This window comes from Peromyscus leucopus, chromosome 4 (genome assembly GCF_004664715.2).
Source record: "Peromyscus leucopus breed LL Stock chromosome 4, UCI_PerLeu_2.1, whole genome shotgun sequence".
In the NCBI taxonomy this organism is placed as follows: domain Eukaryota; kingdom Metazoa; phylum Chordata; class Mammalia; order Rodentia; family Cricetidae; genus Peromyscus; species Peromyscus leucopus.
This window is the reverse complement of record NC_051066.1, coordinates 101,360,933-101,384,926: the sequence shown is the minus strand read 5'-3', so window position 1 is coordinate 101,384,926 and position 23,994 is coordinate 101,360,933. Positions and strand designations below refer to the sequence as shown.

The 23,994-nt window shown below is 44.6% G+C and overlaps 1 protein-coding gene across 2 annotated transcripts in view; it reads left to right on the top strand.

The window, feature by feature from the left end:
• Fbn1 (fibrillin 1) overlaps positions 1-23,994 on the top strand; it is a 209,795-nt gene that overhangs the window by 124,003 nt on the left and 61,798 nt on the right. For both annotated transcript variants that reach the window (XM_028858264.2, XM_028858265.2), the window contains 18 exons: positions 1,237-1,362; positions 2,884-3,006; positions 6,073-6,195; positions 7,257-7,409; positions 10,935-10,988; positions 12,523-12,648; positions 13,562-13,687; positions 14,203-14,322; positions 14,546-14,683; positions 15,070-15,120; positions 16,669-16,794; positions 17,771-17,998; positions 19,006-19,131; positions 19,258-19,386; positions 20,495-20,620; positions 20,728-20,853; positions 21,994-22,116; positions 23,094-23,219. In XM_028858264.2, the coding sequence (XP_028714097.1) occupies positions 1,237-1,362; positions 2,884-3,006; positions 6,073-6,195; positions 7,257-7,409; positions 10,935-10,988; positions 12,523-12,648; positions 13,562-13,687; positions 14,203-14,322; positions 14,546-14,683; positions 15,070-15,120; positions 16,669-16,794; positions 17,771-17,998; positions 19,006-19,131; positions 19,258-19,386; positions 20,495-20,620; positions 20,728-20,853; positions 21,994-22,116; positions 23,094-23,219 (2,250 nt within the window). The remainder of the gene's footprint in view (positions 1-1,236; positions 1,363-2,883; positions 3,007-6,072; positions 6,196-7,256; positions 7,410-10,934; positions 10,989-12,522; positions 12,649-13,561; positions 13,688-14,202; positions 14,323-14,545; positions 14,684-15,069; positions 15,121-16,668; positions 16,795-17,770; positions 17,999-19,005; positions 19,132-19,257; positions 19,387-20,494; positions 20,621-20,727; positions 20,854-21,993; positions 22,117-23,093; positions 23,220-23,994) is intronic.

Below are 23,994 nucleotides of genomic sequence, written 5' to 3'. Positions count from 1 at the left end.
GACTATTTTTCTTGTTTATTTTAATCTCAAAAAATTATAGAATGCTAAAGTTGGTTCAAGAATATGTGGATTTTTACTATTTTTCTTTGTGGAGCAAGACAGATTTTAGTGAACATTAAGAATAAAGGAGGGGGAAGAAAAGAAATCAGAGATTGTTGGCACAAAGATCAGACAGAAGAAAAGCCCAGACTACTTCAACTAGTCCAATGGCTCATGTAGAAACCACTGTGGGATCAGCCTGGAAAGAAAGTGCGTAGGAGGGTCAACCACAGACACCGTGCAGACGCTGGGCAGACAGGATAACTGGACAGACCGTAAATGCACATTCCTCTCTAGGGTGTGCAGGATGCTCACCCTCAGGCACTCAGGGCCTCCACTCCACATGGATGGGTTGCTCTCATCCAGCTCTGCCTGTCTCCGTATCTTCTGGGAACAGGCATGGGAATGATTGTATGCTGCAGAGACAAGACTGTCTGAGCCATCCTCTTTGATGTTCATCCTTTTGTAGTCCTTAGGACAGAAGGACCAGACCAGGCTACCCAGTCTATTAGGGGTGGATGTTTAGTCATGGAATTAGAGATCAGGTACAGGTTATTTGAGTTTATGTCATTTTTTTTAACATTTCTAAGTTCTATTATGATTATTACAATTATTATGATTATTAATTTGGGAAGGGGACATTGCTTTGTTTGGTAGGGAGAATAGTCATAGAATTTAGACTAAGAGTTGTGTGTATATGAATGAAACTATACTTGGTCCAGAACCGCTTGTAGTTATATGGAGGACTATTAGAAGGAATTGAACAATTTCTAAAAAAACCCAGCATTTTCTGTTATTATTTCTCTTATTGTTATAAGATTTCCCTTTTAATCATGCTAGAAATGATAGCAGCCAAAGTCCAATATAAATAATAATATAATATGCTAATATATATACCACTCAATAAATTATCTAGAAAAAAATCTTGAAAACTCTATTTTATTCATACAGTTGAGGTCTGAGTAGCCTTAATAGGAAGTAAGAGTGATTGTGATCATGTAAAGGTTTTTTTTCTGTCTCATATATTCCTGATACTGATGATCCCACATACCTTGTTATTTGGTATGACATGTATGGTGATGGGTATTATCAAATCGTTGAGATCCAAGATTAAGGTCATAAGTTTGGAAACAGAGGGGAAAGAAAATAATTTCATGTCCTCCAAATGATCTTCATCCTTTTTACTTTTAATCTCAGACATTGACGAGTGTCTGCAGAACGGCCGGATCTGTAACAATGGGCGCTGCATCAACACAGACGGCAGCTTCCACTGCGTGTGCAACGCGGGCTTCCACGTCACTCGGGATGGAAAGAACTGTGAAGGTAATGGCCGGGCCGTGAGGCGGCTCCCCTCCCATTTCAGCTTCAGCACCAGGAGCCTTGCACAAGGCAGAGCCCAGTGCTGCGGGAAAGGTCAAACTGTCAAATGTGTCTCACATTACTTCCATCTGAAAGGCAAGCCTGAATTTCCACATTGCCGTGGCCACCGTGACACTTGTATGTGTCAAACAGCGTTTACACACGCTAGCAGCAGTGAGCTCTCGGAGCTACCCAGTGGTGGTGAAGCTTTTGTAGAATGTACCATTCCTTCCTGTCTTTATGCAATCCAAGTTTGTATATTGTGTAGTTTTATACAATAGCAAACAGAGCGAAATCACGATGAAACCACATTTAAGCCCATATCTTCCATAATCACTTGTAATCCTTTTGTGTGAAATGCTTGCCTAGCAATAAGACCCACGGATCAGTGTCAGGGCATGTAGAATTGCTTTGAGAGAAACGTGGGTATGGAGAGCCAGCCTTTTATATTGACTTCTGAAGCTCATCGTGAGAACAGCTTTTCCTTGCAAAGTAAATGTGACTGCTGTGGATGACTTTTCCACTTTGTGGGCCGTTAGCAAAAAGTGGAGCATGCTTCTTATCATGTTTTCCAACTTCTTTAGGACAGAGCCCAAGAATCTGTTAATATGTTGAAAGAATTTCAAAATTGTTCTTAGGAACATGTTTGGCAGAATATTATCTCAGTGATTCAATCCACAGACTTAATGCCAAAATTCCCAGTTAGGGTAAAAATCTTTTTTTTAAAAAAAAAATAAAAGAAATAAAGAAAAATCATAAATTACTTGAGTCTGACTAAAAGCCTGTAAGTGAAAACAGGTCATGTTGAGAGGTGCAAGCCTCCTGGGATACCTTCAATAGCTCACAGACCAGCATGCCCATGAAATTAAGAACTGTCTGTGTGATCAAAGGGGTCTAAATATTAGTAGGCTCAGCTGGATCCCATAGCCGAGTCTAGCACTTACTAAATCCATCTTTGCAATATCTGCTTCAAATTGCTTAAAATGACAAGCTTTCTTCTACTTGTTATTATTCTTCAGATTTTTTTTTATTTTTAAGAATGTCATACTATGTATTTTATTCATATTTTCCCCTCCACCCACCCCTCCCAGACCCTCCCGACCCACACAGCTTCATATTATTTCTAGGTATAGCCTTTTACTTTTGAAAAGTACCAGGATTTAGCCTACATACATTTTCCTTGCCAGTAGCCACAGTTTTGTTTTATTTTCAGTATATCAGAACTAAGTCGGATCTCACTAAGCAGGTAGTGCTCCTGTTCGTTTGTGGAGGGCGATCCTCCAAAGAGCCCACTAACCTCGGCAGAGTCAGCCTGCACCTGAGACACCTGTTTCACATGCCTTGTCTTCTCTTTGTATTTGCCATCTGGATGAACATTAGCCTTGGGCTTTAATAACAGAAAATAAGAAAGAAATGTGGAAAGCCGGAATTCTATTCGCCCGGCAGCCTTCCTCTCTTGACCGAAGGGCGTGTGTCTGCTTCCAGATATGGATGAGTGCAGCATCAGAAACATGTGCCTCAACGGGATGTGCATCAACGAAGATGGGAGCTTCAAGTGTATTTGCAAACCTGGGTTCCAGCTGGCATCAGACGGGCGCTACTGCAAAGGTGTGTGCTAGAAAACCCCCACGTGTGGTCTTTGCCTCCTTTTTTCTTCTCTCTACACCTTCCGTGAAGAGTCTTCTTCCCATGTAGATTCCCTCAGGTTCTGATTTTGAAACCTGACTGATATTCCTTCTTATGTTCAGTGATCCAGACAGCCACGGTTAGTGAAACAAGGCTAGTCTTATTTCAGAGAGGGCATTTGGGTTCTTCTCAAAGGAGCCTGGAATCAGCTGAGGTGGAGCGATTTTAGGAGCTGAGGTGTCGACATGTCCCAGTGGATCTGCTGTTCTTTCTGATCTTTCCGAGTTCTGCCTTTTCCTTCCAGTTGGGGACCTTTCTGGTTATTACCTTGGGCCACTCACTGCATCTTCCCTTGGAGGTAAATGCTGACTTACTTGTGGTGCTGTATTCCTTACTGTTTCATCTAGCTATAACCATGAATTTAGGCTTTACCCAGTCACATAAGCAAAAAAAAGGAAGAAGGAGAAAGCAGAAGAACTAACCAGGAGTCCTGGGGTAGCCTGATAACTTTTGAACTAGATCTCATTGCTTCAAGTATTGGAAGCAAAACTTGGAAGTTCTGTTTGTGCTGTTGGGTACTAACAAGGGCTGTTGGTGACAAATTTGTTCCTCTCTCCTGCTGTATGGAGCCAGGGATGGGTAACTGTTGCAGGTAGGTACAAGATATGAACTGGAATCAAACTTTTCAGAACTTTATATGTAACGTTAGCCCAGGAAGTCTATGAAGTTGCCAAGAGCCGCTGCTCACAGTTTTTTGCTTCAGAAATGTAGCCTCACATGCTGAAAAGGCAGGATAAAGTCACAGGGCACCTCTTCTGAGTGGACCTACTTCTCAGCTCTGGTTGAGATGCCATGGAAGAAAGCCTTGCATGTCTTAAGTTCTTGGCAAAGTGTGCTGCCTCCAAGCTTTTAAGAGCTCCCAGCTCTTGGTTCTTTCCCTGCATTCTCTGTGAACTTCATGTTGATGGCTTATTGTGAAAACCTGTGTCTGCTATTGCTGTGAAGAGACACCATGACCATGACAACTCTTCTAAAGGAAGACATTTAATTGAGGTGGCAGTCTACAGTTCAGAGGTTCAGTCCATTACCATCATGGCGGGGAGAATGGTGGCATGTAAACAGACATTGTGCTGGCTACATCTTGATCAGGAGGCATCAGGAAATCCACTGTGACACTGGGTGGTATCTTGAGCATAGAAAACCTCAAAGCCTGCTCCCACAGTGACACACTTCCTCCAGCAGGGCTATACCTACTCCAACAATGCCACACCTCCTAAGAATGCCACACTCCCTGTGAGCTTATGAGGGCCAATTACTTTCAAACTACCACAACCTGTCTTCAGTTGAAAACAGTTGAGGTTTTCAAATTTTGAAGTAGGGAAATGGTTTCTATGCACACTGAACTCTGGCCATGAGGATCTGACACAGGGAAGAAAGGCCCAAGACACAGAAACGGTCAACAGTAAGGTACATCATCAGGTTGTGCAAATTAAGTGCTGCACGTGTGAGAAAGAAGAGGAAAGGATATGATTGCTGGGTTATCTGAAATGCCAAGGTCTGGTGACCCACGTGGCAGCCCCTTGGCATTGAATCATGCTGTTTCCTAGGACATTATGACCTCGAAGATAAATGGAGGCTCCAAAGCTGTTGATATTCATGGAAACTGTGTCTTCTCCATTGAGTAGAGTGTTGAATTGTGTGGAAGAACTGATAACTGCACTGGTTCGCCTGGACTTGGCATTCTGGAGAGAGGGAAGGAGGAAGAGAGAGAGGAAGGGAAGAGGAGAGAGACCAGTTCATGTTATCGTCCCCATCTTTCTCCCCTAGTGTACAGAGCTCAGATAAACACACTTAAGAGGGAAAAGGAGGCAGCCATCGCATGCTGCTTTTATCTACCTCGTGTTTCTCTTTTGCTGTGGAATGAGATTTTCTTTTCATCTGTCATCCTGACTGAACCCACGAACTCATGACTGCCAAAAGCCCAGTCAACAGAGCCTCTGCCGACTGAGGGACTTCATGTCCTGCTGGAAAGCCTCCAGGCTGCTTTTCAGAATATATGCTCCACTGGTGTACTGTAGGGCTCTGCTTGAACAAAAAGATGCCTGACACCAATGAACCAATCTGAGGTCACGTTCTTAAATATAACTGCTGTTCTAAATACCATCTGAACATGAAATCTTAAACCATCGGAATGTCTGTTGTGAAGTGAAAACACTTCACAAGTGAGGTGAAACCCAGAGGTGCCTCACTCTCCATTTGCCTCAGTTGAAAGTGAGGAGGAGAAAGGACGTAGTCTCCTACTCTAGTTGTATACTTTAAAAGGACTATTAGAAAGTGACTTGTTTCTAAGCATCTTTGTTTTCCAAACCTCAGTGTGGGTACCCTTCCTACTTTGACCTATCAGTGGGGGAAATCTCTGCTATTGTTAATATGGATCCAATGACACCCTTTTCTACTCAGTCCTCAACAGTGCTCAAGAAAGACTTTACTGGGTCCCAGTGGCTTTGAGTTGTGCTGACCGGGGGCTGTCATCAAAGTCATCCTGTATTCCTCTCTCTTCTCTCTGTGGGCTCCTTCGGGCATTGAATGTCTGCCTCTCACTAATTGTCCCAGAGGACCAGGCAAGGCTGACACTCGAAGGGATGCCAGCCTGGGGGTTGGCTGCGGAAAGGAAAAGCTTTTGGACCTCAGTCAAAGATGCGGTTTATAGTCAGCCTATATCCCTAGCATGGCTACAGTGGGATGCGTTACGGAGTTCTTTGTCTAGTTCTAGTGGTCATTTTCCTTCCTCCGCCAGTCCTGTCTGGCTTTTGCGTTTTTTATTTTGATATGAAGCATCTTTGGAGGATTCTATTAAGATGGCTTTTAATAGAAAAGCAGCAAGCTCAGTTGATTTCCTGCATTTCCCATCTTTAGAAGAGCACTGAGCAGCATCCCACTACCATGCTCCTATGGCTGTTGGGAGTCGTTTTCCACAGCACCTGTGTTCCAGTATTGTCATAGTGAACTTGATCAGTGGTGTTAAGGAAATGCCTCTTCCCTCTACAGACATCAATGAGTGTGAAACCCCTGGAATCTGCATGAACGGGCGCTGTGTGAACACTGATGGCTCCTACCGATGCGAATGCTTTCCCGGACTGGCTGTGGGTCTCGATGGACGGGTGTGCGTTGGTAAGAAAAGGCCACCGCCCAGTGTAGGATAAATACTCCAGTAATCAGCAGTGCATGTCAATAACTAATGTGTCCTACCCAAGCAGATAAGATACAGTGATTTTTGCAGAACAATAATCTAACCAATTCAGTTCTCTTCTTGGATAAATTTGGTACTCATGTTAGGAACAGAAAGATAAGGTTAAATAAAGGAAAGGCCAGGGAATCTTTGCCTTTTCTTCCTCCTTTTCTGCCCTGAATATATACCTGTCTTCAATTTTCTCCCACCGTCCTTGGTGGATAATGATCTTTTGAGTTGGTTTGTATAGGTACACCATTTCATGGTGTGCATTTTAAATTAGAACTAAATGTCCAAGGAAAGTGCATGATGCCATGCCATGGAAACATGGATAATTCAGAAACATGCAATGATAATTTTATGTGGCTTTGAGATTTGTTTAATAACAAGACTTTTATCCAAATTACTTTTAAAAGACACTCAATAAGCCCTTTGAATTAGGAAAGGATTGGGCAAAGCGGGAAATTCCTTCTTTAGAGATAAAGATAACACAGCTTAGTTGACCAACATCTGCAGGTTTATATAATGACCCTTTTACAGATTAAACTTTCTCCTTTTTGGAAAGCAAACCCAATTTAGTCATTCAATAACTGCATGTTTATTTTCAAGTAAGCCACATTTCTAATAAAGGTCTTATTTATCATGGTGTTGAGACCTAACCTTCATGCAGTGTTTATAAAGTTTCTGCTCTGAGCATGCCTGGGAAGACAAAAATGAATGAGAAATAATCCCAGCACTTAGAGGCCTCACAGTTTGCTCAGCCACGATAGCCGGGGGAAAATGGTCGACCCTGGCCACTAGTCCCCACTGCTCGGAAGCTAATGTGTTTTGGGAGTTTTGTTTTATTTTTGTTTTCTCGTTGTTGAGTTCTAAGAACCCAGGCATTCTCTGTGAGCTAGAACAGGGACCATGGAGAAATAAAGGCAGGCAGCTTTGGCTCTGATGTGGGGCTTCTTATCTGTTTAAAATGGCGGTGTGATGGCAAGTACTTCCTCCGGTCTAGACACACACATGCGGAGCACGTGCTATGGGGGCTACAGGAGAGGCCAGTGTGTGAAGCCCCTGTTCGGCGCTGTCACCAAGTCCGAGTGCTGCTGTGCCAACACCGAGTACGCATTTGGGGAACCCTGCCAGCCGTGTCCTGCACAGAATTCAGGTGAGTGATATGGGGGTGCCCTCGTACTGCCACTTTCTGCTACCATCCATGATCTTTGCTTTCGTAGAAGTCACTGGGAAAGGCTGTTGTTTCATGCTTCCGGGGTGTCTCGGTTACACTCCGGGGGTCTTTGCAGTGGCTAGCCAGTGTTTAGACACACGTTCCTCTCCCTGTCCTCACAGTCCTTTGCCATAGGCCGCGCATGCGCCTCTGTAGGAACCACCCCACCTCAAGCCTGGTCACACTCCCTGGAACACATGCAGCTCCAGAATGCTCGCTTTTTAAGCAGGGGCTATTATAAAAGCAGGATTTTACACAGTGTAAAAGTAAATAACTTTCAGATGACCTGAATATTTCCAACAGCTTCCCAGAAGGCCATTTGTGAATTTTGTTCACATCCCACATGTTGATTTTGGTGTGCTTTTCTTAAATGGCTTTATTCAACCTCAGGGAAACAGGATTTTTCTGCATTGAGGTGGCACACGTAGTGGAAAGACAACCAGGCAGTGAGTGAAAATTCTACTCCCCAAATCGCAGGCAGAGGGATTTGAGGGGTTTGTTATTCATGCGTATTTTTGCTCATTTAAATATTTGAGAAGACTTTCATTAATAAAGATAATTATGAAATGGAATTATATGGGCAAGGAATTCTCAATGTTCTCACCCATAAAATAAATTTCATTAGATGTAACTAGACAGTCTTATGCAGATGTAATTATTTATGTTTATAAAGAAGAAATAGTTTATTGAAATATCTCATCCTGTCTCCCATATGCAAATCATGTGTGTGTGTGTGTGTGTGAAACAGAGAGAGAGAGAGAGAGAGAGAGAGAGAGAGAGAGAGAGAGAGGAGGATAGCAGAAAGGGGCAGTGAGATGAGAGGAGAGAGAGTAGTGGGACATATATGACCTGAAAGCAGAAACAAGGACTTTGGGAGAAAGAAGAGGACCGGAGAGAGGGAAAGAGAAAGATGCTGGGGGAATAAAGCTGACATGCGTTTAGGAAGAAAGAGAAGCTTACTGAGGTGAAGATGGTGGGTTTTTACTGTTTGAATATGACCTCAAAGTAGCCCGGCGACTGACTTTTATTGTCCTAAAATAAAGCTTGGACTAAATTAAAAAACACACACACACATACACAGTTGGTGAGTTTACGTGTAAGATTCAGTTATTTCATCTCCTTCCTAAGTAAAATTCATTGAAAATCAACCTAAGTATGATCTCCAAGGATTCATATATAAAAATAATCTTTGAAATTACAGTGTTCAAAATTAAATATCGTAAAAAGCTAGATAAAGGGAGGACTTCAAAAAAAGAAGAACTCCATTGAAAAGAAAGAAGGATTATTTTTATGTCATCAAAAATCAGTTAAATACACATTTAATACACTTCAATCATATATAAATATTATTCAAACAGAATGATGCACAAAACCGTAGTTAGCTGTGTATTCTGTCGTTGGTTGCACTAAGTTTTCAAGGACGTTTCTCACAGACTGTGTATGTATGAGACAGGTGTGTGTCAGCGTAGCTGGGAGGTGACTGTGCTTATGTCCGGGAGTGGAAGCAGCAGATATCGTTCTTTAACGTTTTCCTCTCTGGACCATGAGCATGTCCAAAGAATGCTTGTACTCAGAGAAATGACCTGGGTTTAGGAGAAGATCACTTAAGAAACCCAGTTTCTTGAAGCAGTAAGGCCTAGCGGAAGCTGAAGCACCAGCCCGCGGCCACTAACTTCTGGCTAATATTTATGCTTTATTTATGATGGTTTTTTGTTCTGTTCTTGATGTTGTCTTTCAATGTCTGGCTTTTAAATATACAGTAGATGACATGGTTCTCTGTAGCTAAAGTTTTCTCTGGTCCTGCCCAGCCCCGTGGACCCCACAGCTGCTTATAAAATAACCACTCAGAAGCTTATATTAATTAAAACTGCTTGGCCATTAGCTCAGGCCTACCACTGACTAGCTCTTACATTTAAATTCAGCCCATTTCTATTAATTTATGTGTTGCCACATGTTCCGTGGCTTTACCTTGTGCCATTATATGCTGCTTTCTGGATGGCAGACTGGTGTCTCCTCACTCAGCCTTCCTCTTCCCAGAATTCTCTTCTCTGCTTATCTTGCCTATACTTCCTGCATGGCTACTGGCCATTCAGTGTTTTATTTATCAACCAATCAGAGCAACACATTCACTGCATACAGAACATCCCACAGCAGCCCTCCTTGTTCTCTTTTGGCATCCTTTTAAATGCTTTTTTTAAAAAAATAAAAACATTGACTGCTTTTCTCAAATTACCATTTGTTACAATACACACACTTTGGAGGATTCATTTTTAATGCTGTTTTCTTGTTTTTGTTTGATTGGTTGGTTGTGCGTGCGTGCGTGCGTGCGTGCGTGCGTGCGTGCGTGTGTGTGTGTGTGTGTGTGCTGTTTTTATTTTTGAGGCAGGGTCTCACTATGTAGCCCTGGCTGTCCTGGAACTCACTATGTAGATGAGGCTGGCCTCTAACTTACAGAAATACTCCTGCCTCTGCTTCTCAAGTGTTGATATTAAAGGGGTGAGCCACTATGCCTGGCTAAAAGATTAATTTTTCATTTTATGTTCTCAAAACGCATTTATATCTAGCACCATCAGAAATATAGCAAGTGTTTGCTCTCTCTGCTAAAGTCCCATTCCCCCTGTGCAGGTCTCCTGAAGACAAATGTCTGTGACCCAGATTCTGACTGCCAGAATCCATGGGCAGGCAAAGGTCTAGCTCAGCCTCCTCCTTTTATAAAGTGTGATTCCAGCTTGCATTTCTCATCATTCACCATTTCACTCCTCTGACTGTTGTTAGAGTGGTTTATAAAACTTTATACAATTACAAGCATTATAAAGCTGATTCTATCACAGGTGTGGGGAGTGTTTCTGCACCGGTCAGTGTACGATGAAAGATTGCATGATTTTAGCATTTTATCAGAAGTTTTCCTGTGGATTCACCATGGAAAATGAACATGGTATCCCAATGATTCAAAAAATACACTTGCACATGACATTAGATGCTTTGTTGTGTCCTTGTGAGGAGAGCCCAGAGCATCTGCAGAGAACTGAGGAAACGTGAGAACTTGATTGTCCTGGAAAAACAGCTAGACCTGAGAAACAGAACTATTCCCAGGATGGTGGGGAAAAGTTTTATTAACAGCTAAGAAACCACATTTTAACAGGCACGTTTCACTGTATGTGTAAAGTGTTCCCTGGTGAACAAATTGAGTTGTAGGAAAAAACACCTTTCCAAAAGTGCTTTGCCCAAGAAAGTGCTATGACTTCCCTGTATCCTTCAAAGTCAATTTCCTCGGCGGCGGTGCTGTGGAGCCCTTCAAATGAAAGCCCGGTATAAAGGCAACTCCCCCAGGGGACTCCTCCGCCTTCTGTTACCACTCTAGCTTGGTTCTCCTTACTTTGGAGGAAATGATGTGTGTGAGCCAATGGCAGAATTGACCTGTTCTGCAAACAAGGGACTCATTTACTGTCTGGTAATTTATTGCAGCGGAATACCAGGCACTCTGTAGCAGTGGGCCGGGCATGACCTCAGCAGGCACTGGTAAGGCGTCATTTTGAAATTTACTGACTTAAGCATGTGCAGAGGCAGTACTGAGTCCCCTGTGGGTATCTAGTGACTCTGCGACAGTCTGGCCTGACACCTTACGTCACCACAGGGCGATAGACATGGGATGCCCAGAAGCCCCCATGGCAGAGCTGCTGTGGCACACGGATGACTGTGGGTGGGGGGAGCTTTCTCACTGGCCTTTCCTGGGGCAGTCGATGGGAGCTGTAGATGGGACACAATGGCTGGCATGGCCCATTCTAGAGAAGTGGGGGCCTGAGCCTTTCATGGATTTCCAATGTCAAATCAAAGCTGAAGGTGTTGGATTGGACAAGCAGTTAACCCATTCACAATCTGAAAGATTTCCTAATTCTCAACGGTTCAGTCGTAAGATGCCACTAAATTTTGTAGCAAAAAAAAAAAAAAAAAAAAAAATTACAGCAACTAGCTAAGTTAAAAGAAAATGAACTCTTTGTTTCGGAATTGGAGAAATGTTGAGTGTCATCAAAAAGACTAGAACCGAGAGACTACTGAGATGGGCGTGAAGACGATGAAAAGAAGAAAGGACTTCCTCACTCACGAAACTAAGCAATTGGACTAGGGAGTCTGGGGGGGAACGAGACTGGCCAATTCACTTCATGACATGAGTGGATAAAGATGAGGAGAGACTATTGAGGGAGAGGGGGAAGTAAGGAAGCTAGTGATGAAGGAGTCAGTGGGAATCAGATAAGCTCTGATAAGGACATGGAGATGAAGCAAATGACCACCCTGACTTACAGGGACCATCTGTCCACATATTGTCATTCTTCCCCCCTCTCTGCCACTGGAGAGGTCTGCTCGGTATGGGAGAGCACAGAAGAGGCAATGCCTGGCCTCCTCGGGGCTGAAGCAGAGACTCCAAGCTTCCTTTCAGTCTGTAAAGGGACCTGCTGAAGGAATTCTCCACACAGTGGTGTGGGGGCCTTGCATGAGCACCTAATTTAGAGCCAATAAGCACACTATTCATACTTTAATTTGAAGATGCTGTTGAGCTTAATAAAAATCTTAAGCAAGGCCATGATGCAATCACCTTGTTGGCAGTATGGGCAACATCTTGGGCTCTGTGCATCATCCACTTTCCATCCTGGTGCTCAGACCATCCAGGGCATCTTCTTCAGTTTAATTCAAGGATGATGGCTAATCATATAGTCACAGCTCAGATGCCAGCTTCCCTCCAGGGTCTGGATGGGGGAATATTTGACTCATACTATCTTACAGTGAAGAAAGGAAGGAAAGGAAAGAAGGGAGGAGGGAGAGAGAGAGAGAGAGAGAGAGAGAGAGAGAGAGAGAGAGAGAGAGAGAAAGAAAGAAAGAAAGAAAGAAAGAAAGAAAGAAAGAAAGAAAGAAAGAAAGAAAGAAAGAATGATTCTCTTCCAAGTGAACTCAAACCCCAGTGAGAAATCCTAAAGTCGTTGCACATATTGTACTGTTTTGTTTTCATTTAATGATTGTTTTAGAATGTGATTGACTTTGAATATTTTTGATGCTGTAGATATAAATGAATGTGCATTAGATCCTGATATTTGCCCAAATGGAATTTGTGAAAATCTCCGTGGGACCTACAAATGTGTATGCGATTCAGGATATGAAGTAGACATAACTGGGAAAAACTGTGTCGGTAAGTTGAACTTGCTTTCTGTGACATTTCTTGACAGCTTGTTAAGAATCGTACACCAGATTCACTTGGTAAAAGAGGAATCTGTCAGGTGTAGGAAGCACAGAGTGTCAGGAGCCTTTCTCACATGGCTCTAGATCCATTCCCAGTACACCTAAACAGTTCTCCGGCCACTCCTTTGATTTAAGCAGAGAAGGCCCAGCTTGTTTTCAGTCATAATGATTGTATACTAACTTTAGCAAGCACCCTGTCCATGTGATAACAGCCTTTAGTGAAGGAAAAATCCAGAAACTAAGTAAATCATTTAGTTGGGAGGAAAACAGTCAGCCTAGGGCACTGTATTTTTCTTCAGCATTCTTTAGTTGCTAGGACTATTTTCTGTAAACCTCTTCTGTGTGGAATGCACACCTGTAGCCCCAGCTTTGGGAGGCTATGTGAAGGCCATGTGGAATTACTCCAACCACAGCAGTGAATGTACTTAAATAGACAATATGCGTGTGCGTGCACACACACATACACACACACACACACACACACACACACGCACACGCACACGCACACGCACACGCACACGCACCATCATATTGAGGCTTCTTTCTATTTATTTAGTTCCTTGAGCCAGCGAGATTAGTCCTTTTAATCCTAATGCTATAAAACAACTACCAAAGTAAAGGTTACTAATTTTCAGAGAATCCAAGAATTGAATTAAATAGCACCCAACGGCTTGAGGCTTTGTAGATACCTAGTTTGGACAAGTAGGAGAAGCTCCTATTTGGAGAAAACCGGTGGAACAAGCGTCTTGCCTCTTTGGTTGACTTGATTTACCATTAGGAACTTGAAGGCCTAACCTAAAAGAGAAAGGGGCTGCCTGGGAGGGAGAGCCTCTTGCAAATATTCCCATTTGTTGTCTTTCCAGATATTAATGAATGTGTGCTGAACAGTCTACTCTGTGACAATGGACAATGTAGAAACACCCCTGGGAGCTTCGTCTGTACCTGCCCCAAGGGATTTGTGTACAAACCCGACCTAAAGACCTGTGAAGGTAACCGGGCCTTTGTTCTCTCACTGTGTACGTTACTCTGTCTGGGAAAGCTCTTAGACAACCTGAGGAGCAAAGTGGAGTCTCTTCTATTTCAGAAAATCAGACCAGTTGTGTGGGGACTTTCTGTGCAAACTCTAACCACAGATGGTATTTACTTGCATTTGGCATCTTGCTCACCCTTTCATGGTGGTTTTGGGGCATTCATTTTCATTTGCCTCTAGCTGGCATTTTATTTGCCATCACTCAATAGATGAAGAAAATGTTGTGCATGTATAATTTGAATCCATAATTTTCTCCAGATTTTTCTGAATACGAAGACTTAATCATATGCCAGTTTCTATACTAAAGAAATATGCTCAATTAGTATTTTGACATTCCTTCTAGTTTGGAAAAACCTGTCTAGGCCAGCTTTACTATCTAATGAAGAATACGTGGTAACAATTAAGGCCGAAATCGGGGGTATGCATTTTATGCCTAAGAGCAGCTTTCAGTAGTAATGGAGACTTTCGTTTCAGACATTGATGAATGTGAATCAAGCCCTTGCATTAATGGAGTCTGCAAGAACAGCCCTGGCTCTTTTATTTGTGAATGTTCTCCTGAAAGTACTTTGGATCCAACCAAAACCATCTGCATAGGTATTTATCCTTTTGAGGATGATTGTTCAGTGTTTATCAATAGTTAATTCAGTGCTACTATGCTTAGTGGCTGCTTTGACTGCAACAGAAGTTTAGATAGAGGAGAGACATTAAAAATGACCATTGTTCCTTGTTTTATAATGCTGTTCAAGCTTAATTCCAGTGTATCCCTGAATTTTTGATAAGCTTCTCTTCACCGTCCATCACCACCCTCTTTCTGCAGAAACCATCAAGGGCACTTGCTGGCAGACTGTCATCGATGGGCGGTGTGAGATCAATATCAATGGAGCCACCTTGAAGTCCGAATGCTGCTCTTCCCTTGGTGCTGCCTGGGGGAGCCCGTGTACCATATGTCAAGTCGGTAAGAGAAGCCACCACATCATTGGTTACTTCACTTGTTTAGGTCCACATGGGATATTTAAAGATGACCTTGATAAAACATATTCCTGAAGGAAACCAGAGAAGTATCAAGGATATCAGTTTTAGGTGATTCTGGTCAGTTTGCCATTTTCTGGCTCCATGTGGTCATGTGGTTAGCATGCAGCGTTTTTCCTGAAGCACCAATTCCCGCAAGCTGGCCTTTGCTAGTGGAGTTATTCCATTACTGCTCTTCCTTATCTATGCAGTCCCATGCTCATTCATAGCAGCAAAATCCAGCTCCTGTCCCAGGCACTCCCTCATGTTTCTTATGTTTATCATTACTGGGAAGCATAGGTAGATGTTAATCTTGTTCTGTTTCCCCCACAGATCCCATATGTGGTAAAGGCTTCTCAAGAATCAAAGGCACACAATGTGAAGGTATTTCTTAGTATTTGTAAATCATACATTTTTGTGTGTATGAAGAATGCTTGTGTTAGCTTAGCCTGGATAAAGGAGTGAAGGAACTTCACAGTGAGAAATACACTGCAGAGAAAAAAAAATAACTGAGAACCAGAGAACAGAACAGATGTTAAATGCACAAGCTGTTGCCAGAGTCAGATCACTACAGCCAAAGGACAGCGTGGCTGGAAATGCTTTAGAATGACCAAACATCGTTTGGAGTGACTGCATTTTCAAAATCCTATCTGCAGATCAGGAGCGAGAAAGCAAGATTTTCCATTTTTTAAAGACTGTCGAGTTTGCATTCTTGGTTAGCCCTGTTTTTTATTGTCATTGCTTGTTTATCTGTGTCCCATTCATGGGTGACTTGGAGGGGTGAGCTCAGTTGCCTGTTTCCAGGGTCCATGGGCACCCTCTCCAGTTTGCTGTGCTTCTTTCTCACGGAGGCCTGAGTAGATATAGGTCACAGTGACTAACGCAGCCTAACATGACACAGCAACTGAAATATTTAAAAAACAACAGTTAGTCCCGTATGTGGGACAACATGAATCTTTTCCCTGGTAAAACAAAGAGAACTACTGCAACCCCCACCCAAGGGCTTGCTTTCCAAATGATGACTGAATCCTTTGGCTTTTTTCTGGTTCATAACTTATCTGAGCTTTAACAGCACGTTTTGTAGACAAATGGCAGAGGAAAAGCCCCAGGAACAACCCCCAAAAGTAGATTCAACTTCATTTCCATTTAGTTTTCCTTCAAGAAAGCAGTGAGACTTTTCCTCAAGGCCCTTGGCTTGGAGAGTGACCTCTTTAAAATAAACACTGTGTGTGTGTGTGTGTGTGTGTGTGTGTGTGTGTGTGTGTGTGTGTGTGTGTGTGTTTCTTAACTAAGGCTCCCTCTTTTTGGCATTTGGATTGCCTTTCTTTGGATTAATTCGATGATGTCTGTTTTTCCAAATTAAGTGCAGAGAACACACTGCTCCATGAGGCAAACTGGGAAGGATTGGTAGGTCTGGGCAGCACTGTTGGATGATGAATGGATGTTCATGTGTGTTGACTCTCCCTCAACCAACCAACCACCTGGGCTCAGTACTCCTGGACCGGCTCATGTATCCCACAGCAGGATTTGATTTTTATACACTCTAGCTCAGCCTTTTCTTCTTTGATAATTTGGAAGGCCACACTTCGTTTGTCTGTTTCCAGTCATCTTGTCTCCTAAAGCTAACAATAACTCTCAGAACCTTACTGGCCAGAGCAGTCCCCCTAAACCCGTGAGCCCCATCTCTATAACGCAAACACTGTTCCCAGAGGCCAGTGGAGAAGCTCCTGATTTTAGTGAACAGACTCATGGTTGCTATTTAGACACATCAGAAGTTCGTATAAACTGGTGGGACGCAAGCTAGTGTTCTGAACTTTTCAGGTTCAAAAGGCCCCTTCTTTTGTGATAATCATTGTGAATCTATGAGTGGGGTAAGCCAGGATTAACTACACAAATATATTGACTTAATGCTCTTTTTTTATTCTTCTTTAGATATCAATGAATGTGAAGTGTTCCCAGGAGTATGCAAAAATGGCCTATGTGTCAACTCCAGAGGTTCATTCAAGTGCGAGTGTCCCAGTGGAATGACTTTGGATGCCACAGGAAGAATCTGCCTTGGTAAGGATAAATAAGATGCAGCGCATGCACATTCACGTTCACACACACACACACACACACACACACACACACACACACACAGGTCTAGCTCATCTGTTAAGCTCTATGATGGCTTTCCTGACAAACGGACTTCCTAACTGAGAGTGAGGAAGCATGGAGGAAAGGCTTTAGTCTTTCCTTGCTGTTCTCTCCATTCTTTGAATCACTGCCACCACAGTTGCTATGGCAGCGCTGCCCATATGCCGTGAGCTGTAGAATGCATGCATGCTGAGTGGTACAGAGAAGAACATTTGCACTTAATGGGGTGCTGCACCCCATTTCTTCTAGGCCTGTGCTATAACTGATCAGATAGGTCCTTATAGGAAATCCCTGTTGATGTCAGGAGCAGAAATCCTCCCAAGAGAGGGAGGGAAGGAGGGAGGGAGGGAGGGAGGGAGGGGGGGGGGGGAGGGAGGGGGGAGGGAGGGAGAGCACAGCACTATCTCTACTGGTTGTCTGGGAATCTCCATGCCAACTGCTAGAGTCCAGGGGGTACTTCACATCCAGTCATCCCATCCCAGTGACATGGAAGAGATTAGACATAGAATCTAGACTTGCAGTCTTCCGAAGGCGGCCCCATGCCTCTTAGCTGTGGCATCTGCCTGGCTCCTAGTGTCACTACCATGGCGTCTCACTTCCAGGACGATGTCCAGAAGCTCTCTGGTTTCTTTGACGCTGGAGATGACATCACTTGTAGTACATACCTGACGCTGTATCACTTGGAAGAATATCCCTAGTGAAGACCACTTTATGTGCATAAAAGACACGCTGTACAGTTGAGGAATTTTGGCCAGTTACAAATGAGAGCAACCTGGAGAAAAAAAAAAGTGTAGTCATGGATATAGAAAATTAGCATGTGTTGTATTTTCCCTGACAAAAGTTGGTAGTTTTGGACTGTGAAGGACAGCTGTCCTCAGTCTCCCGCCCCCTTTGACAGACATCCGCCTGGAGACCTGCTACCTGAGGTATGACGATGAGGAGTGCACCCTGCCCATTGTTGGCCGTCACCGGATGGATGCCTGCTGCTGTTCAGTTGGGGCAGCCTGGGGAACCCAAGAGTGTGAGGAGTGTCCGGTGAGAAACACCCCAGAGTATGAGGAGCTCTGTCCCCGAGGTCCCGGGTTTGCGACAAAAGAGATTACGAATGGGAAACCGTTCTTCAAAGGTGCGTGGCTTCCGTGGCTGACTGGTTTTCTCTGTAGCCCAGTGTGCTGCATCAGTGTGGCTGTTCCTTCAGCGTGTCAGTATCTGAGAAAAGCCCTCTCTCCTGCCCCTCTCCAGTCCCTGCCTCCTGCTCTCCTTCCCTATCCCCCCCCCCCACCCCGGCCTTTGTCAATGGTAAGCTCCCTCCAGTGCCCACTTCTAGAACTTCTTCAGGTCTCCTACCTCTTCTCTCCACTAACTGGTAAAATAAACCTGTAATTCTATCCTCGCTGAGAACTGAAGGGAAGTCAAATGCCACCTGCCGAAATGCTGTGATTTGACCTTTTGTCCCTCGCTGAAGCATTCCTGTTGCTAGTGAGTGGTGCGAGAACGCACTAAGAGGTGCCCTTTGTCCAAATGCAGTGAGTCTCATTTCTGTAGCTCACTGTGTTTCAAATGTTTTTATTTTTTTCTTGTCATGCCATAATCTGAAGTCCATGTCAAAATAAGAAGTTACAACTTTAATCTAATTCTAAGACTAGGTTAACTTCTATGGACAATGGTGTAGTGGTTGTTTACTTTAGTATATGAAAAAAAAGATGTTACCAAGAATTCTGTTTATCCATATGAAGGCCAGAGGCTAAAATGGGTGTCTCCGTGTCTTCCTCCACCTTATTTCTGAGACAGTGTCTTTTCCTGAGCCTGAAGCTCACCATCTTTGGCTAGCTGGCCAGCCAAAATCATTGGCCAATGATTGTGAAGTGCTTGCTGTGTCCCAGGAAGTGACCAAGGTGCTAGAAGTCCAAATCAGCACACCTAGCTTTCCTAACAGTGTTCTCTTGAAATGTAGAAGTCAGGAGGGCTAAGGATGTTTATGGAGTCCTTCCTAGCCCCCGGATTATCACACAGTTTTAAAGTTGAATATTAAATCAAGGCCCTCCAGCATTCCGGGTTTAAAGTGTGGACCCTGAGATGCCCTAACTGGTTGCTCATAGGCTTTTCTTCCTTGCATCTTTTCTTTTCCCGAAGATATCAACGAGTGCAAGATGATACCCAGCCTCTGCACGCACGGCAAGTGCAGAAACACCATCGGCAGCTTCAAGTGCAGGTGCGACAGCGGCTTTGCTCTGGATTCTGAGGAGAGGAACTGCACAGGTCAGTGTGGGGGTCTCCCGCGGTGGCATGCGGGGAGTCTCTTCAAACTCCCCCTCTTTCCCATGCCGCTTCACGTTGTCAGGCTGTCCCTACCCTCATTATCACTGCCTGCCGTTTTTCACGCAGACATCGATGAGTGCCGCATCTCTCCTGACCTCTGTGGCCGAGGCCAGTGTGTGAACACTCCAGGGGACTTTGAATGCAAGTGTGACGAAGGCTACGAAAGCGGGTTCATGATGATGAAGAACTGCATGGGTAAGTGTGTGCTGCTTCAACCAGCATAGGACGCCAAGGACTTCGGGAAGCCTGGAGCCCTCGTAGGAATCGTAGTGTCCCAGGCAGTCCTTGCTACTCAGCCTTCTGACCAGGCAAGGCAGTCTGTGGCAGAGGGAGGCTCATAGGAAGACACCAGGGGGCTGAAGAGTCGTGGATGACTCCCATGGCAAGCTGTGAGACCTTGAGTGACTTCAACACCTGACGGATTGAACTGAGAACAATTCAGACATAAGCTATAGTAGGACTCCCATCTCAGGGGTGTCTGTCCGACAGTTCTAGAAGGTAGTGTTAACTAAGCTACCTTAGGTCAGGTCCCCAATGAGCAGAGTCGGAGATGAGATTCCTGCACACGCGTGTGGTGGACTTGGGTATTGGTTTGGATTTTGGTTTGTTTGTGTTTTGGTTTGTTATGGGGTTTGAAGGACTGTTCTGAGGGAGGGACCCCTCAGAATGGCAGAGAAGCAGGATAGTACAGAGTCTGGCTGCATTGCGGCACACTCAGATCCTACAGGGCACTCCAGAGGTAGGAATGGCACCAGGATTGAGACAAGGTCAAGGATTTTTATTTCCAAGCCAGTCAATCAATGACTGACTGTGGATTGCTTCTAATGTGGGAAAGCGTCGTGACCTCTCACTTCACAGGCATTTCTGAGTGACGTGGACAGCAGTTCTCCCAGAAGGGAACTCATAAGTCAGCAGTAGTCAGGACTCACAGCAGCTGGGGGGTGGAAAAGGGCACAGCCTGGTAAAGGAGAACAGGGCACCAGCAGAGGAGAACAGGGCACCAGCAGAGGAGAACGGGGCACCAACAGAGGAGAGCGGGGTACCAGCAGAGGAGAGCAGGGCACCAGCAGAGAACAGGGCACCAGCAGAGGAGAGCAGGGCACCAGCAGAGGACAACAGGGCACCAGCAGAGAACAGGACACCAGTGAAGACGAACAGGGCACCAGCAGAGCAGAACAGGGCACCAGCAGAGGAGAACAGGGCACCAGCAGGGGAGAACAGGGCACCAGCAGGGGAGAACAGGGCACCAGCAGAGGACAACAGGGCACCAGCATCTTCACTGTGGCGCATTTCCGTTTTACAGACATTGATGAATGTCAGAGAAATCCTCTCCTATGCCGAGGAGGCATTTGCCACAACACAGAGGGAAGTTATCGCTGTGAATGCCCTCCTGGTCACCAGCTGTCCCCAAACATCTCAGCCTGCATTGGTAAGGAGGAACTCTTTTAGACCACTTGTGTGAGGTCAGTTGTTTGGCCTGTACCTCTGCCGGATTCGGACACTTACGTTTCTATGCTGTTCTTTGTTTCCACACAGACATCAATGAGTGTGAACTGAGTGCACACCTCTGTCCCAATGGTCGTTGTGTGAACCTCATAGGGAAGTATCAGTGTGCCTGTAACCCGGGTTACCACTCTACTCCTGATAGGCTCTTCTGTGTTGGTAAGTTCTAGCCTTCTTTTTATTTCATGGTGCATTGTATTTCCTCCCTTTGTAGAACACCCTAGTTCCTTTATCATAGCTAGAAGCTTTTCCTTAATCTTTCTTGTTTCACTGGAAGTAAAATCTCATAGCAGCTCACCATATTTACACCTCACTTTTCAAAGAAGCAGATGAAGGAAGGATATGTAATCTGATGCATGCTTTTTGAATAATGAACATAGCATATGCATGTCAAAGCAATTAACCCTGAGATGAGCTAAGCATGGCAAGTGCCAGGGAAAACACAGGAAGACATGAGGTGAGGTCTCTGCCCCACGTGGTGGAGGTCATCTCACGACTTCAAATAGAGACCATTGGCAAAAAGTCCATGGAATGTTCATATCTTTCCTTGAAATAGAGGCCATGTCTGGCACTCCTTAAGTATGGGTTTTTGCGGGACAAGAGTTTTGCTTTGTGGTCGGTCCTCTGTAGGTTTAGTCCTGCTGCGAAGAGTGGCAGAGGGGGCCCTGTGGCTTTATCATGCCCAAAGTCGAAGTGGGATTGTATAAATGCTGCCAGTCTAGGGCTGGCTTGGGATGGGCACCCTGTGGAGCTGCCAAGTCTCAGATGGTTTCCACCCAAAACCATAAATCAGCACAAATTCTTTTGAAATCTAGCCAAGCACAACTCAAAACTTCAATTCAGGTTCTTGCAAAGGATCAGAAGCCTTAGCCCATCGAGCCATAATTCAAGTTTATAACTGAATCAATGACCATGAAGACCGCCACAACTGTGAACACAAAAGAAGGTGTCTCAGCCGGTGTTTGTGTGCTGTACTGGGACACCTGAGACTGGCTAATGTATAATGATAGGAATTCTTTGCCCCGCAGCTCTGGAGGCTGGGAAGCAACAGCAAAATGCTGGCATTGGGCATGGGCCTTTTTGCTGCACCAAAATGGAGGAAAGGCAAGAGAGAAAGAAAACAAAAGTGTCCAAATGAACCCATTTTGTAATGGCACCAATGCCATCCAGAGAATGGAGTCCACATAGCTTAATGACCTCCGCAAAGTCCCATCCCTTAGTACTGCTATGGCGGTAATTAAATTCCCACAAGAGTGTGGGAGAGAACAAACACTCTAACATTGCCCCCTCTTCTCTTAGACATCGACGAATGCAGTATAATGAACGGCGGCTGTGAGACCTTCTGTACAAACTCTGAAGGCAGCTATGAGTGCAGCTGCCAGCCAGGGTTCGCCCTCATGCCAGACCAGAGATCGTGCACAGGTGAGCGAGCACCTCTACCCTCTGCTTCTGTCCTTCAGTGACAGCTCCCCCCAGCGGAGTTGCTCAGGGCCTGCGCTTTGGAATCTAACAACGTTGGGTTCAAGTCCTTGTCTGTTGCACATTCTAGCTGCGTGTCTTAAGCAAGACACTTGGCACCAGATCATTATTTGTACAATGCAGTTGAGATTGTATGAAAGAGAAAGAAAAGTTTGTATAGCACTGGAATAAATGCAATAGAAAGCCTTTTTGTCATTAAACAGAATCTTGGAGAGTTGGATCTTGAACCTAATCTGGTGCAATTCTAGGTGTGTTTTCTGCAGTAGCCACATTATCCAAAGATTTATAAACATACAGGCTCCCTCCACATCTACTGAACTGAAAAGTACTGGGGTCATCTTGCTGATTCATGTGTTTGGATAGATGCTGCAGTTTGTGAATCCCTCTCCTAACTTACACTCCTGCCTTCCTGCCTTATGCTGAAGGAGTCAGACAGCCGAGGACAGATAAAAAGTAGACTGGGTGACTCAGCCTTTGATTCTGGCTTGGTTAAGGACAGAATTCAAACTTAGGAACCACAATGATTTTATTTAACCTTTAAAAGTCCCCACCCAAACCCACCTCTACGTAACTTTGACTATCCAAAGTAAATGTTGAAAGTAACTATTTGTAACTGGACAGTGACAAAATACGATTTACAATCATTTTGAATGACAAATTCATTTGTTTAAATGTTTGTTGCTGGTCTTTTAGATCAGTGTGGGGTCTGTCCTGTCCTCAGATCGTATACTGAGAGTTTGAGATTGCCTGCCTCCTCTGTCTGCAGGATAACTTGATGGGGTCTTTTATACAAAGCTAAGGAGGCGTTCATTTGATTCAAGCAGACTGAATTTCTTTAAGTTGGGTAGCTGCTGCTTCCTCTCTGGATAATGGAGCCAGTATCAATGTCTACAACACGTTGTTGATTTTCTTCTCTTCAGACATTGATGAGTGTGAAGATAACCCGAATATCTGTGATGGCGGTCAGTGCACGAACATACCTGGAGAGTACAGGTGTCTGTGCTACGATGGCTTCATGGCGTCTGAAGACATGAAGACTTGCTTAGGTAAGAAAGAAGGCGGCAGGAACAAGTATTGTGAAATCACGCAACGATCGGTTTGTCCAGTCTCCCTGTTTCATCTCCTGCCTGATCTTTTTTTTTTTTTTTTTCCCAAGATAGGGTTTCTCTGTGTAGCTTTGCGCCTTTCCTGAAACTCACTTGGTAGCCCAGGCTGGCCTCGAACTCACAGAGATCCACCTGGCTCTGCCTCCCGAGTGCTGGGATTAAAGGCGTGTGCCACCACCGCCTGGTGCCTGATCATTTTTTATTGTGAGCCAGTCATGTTAAATTCCACCTTGGGAAATGAGGCTATTGCCTGTGTTCTAGAGGTATTGGTGAGCCTTCTTCCCCTCTTACTATGAAGCAGCACGTAGTCCAGAACTGGTTTTTTTTTTTTTTTCCAGCATTGCTGAGGCAAGACCCTTCTGGAGCTCTGCTCGGGTCCCTGGGAAGTGTAAGGTTTTCTAGTTTAGCTGTGGGCAAGGGGCATCATTGTACGCCTTCTCTGAAGGCCGAGGATTGCTGGACTGGATGAACAGTGCCTCCCCCAGCCTAGGTGATGTGTGTCTTGGGGTGGGTGAGTGAGCTCAGCAATGCTCTGGACAATGCTCCGCAGAGGTCACCTGCACGTCACTGGGGCCCTCTCTGTGCCTCTTCCTTCTGAGTTTTAGCTGGGTCTGTGATGTCATCTGGCTCTGTGTGGTATCATCTCCCACAGGCTCAGGCCTAGAATTTGTTCCTCGGTAATCTGAGAATAACGTAGAACCCACTTAATTTAGTT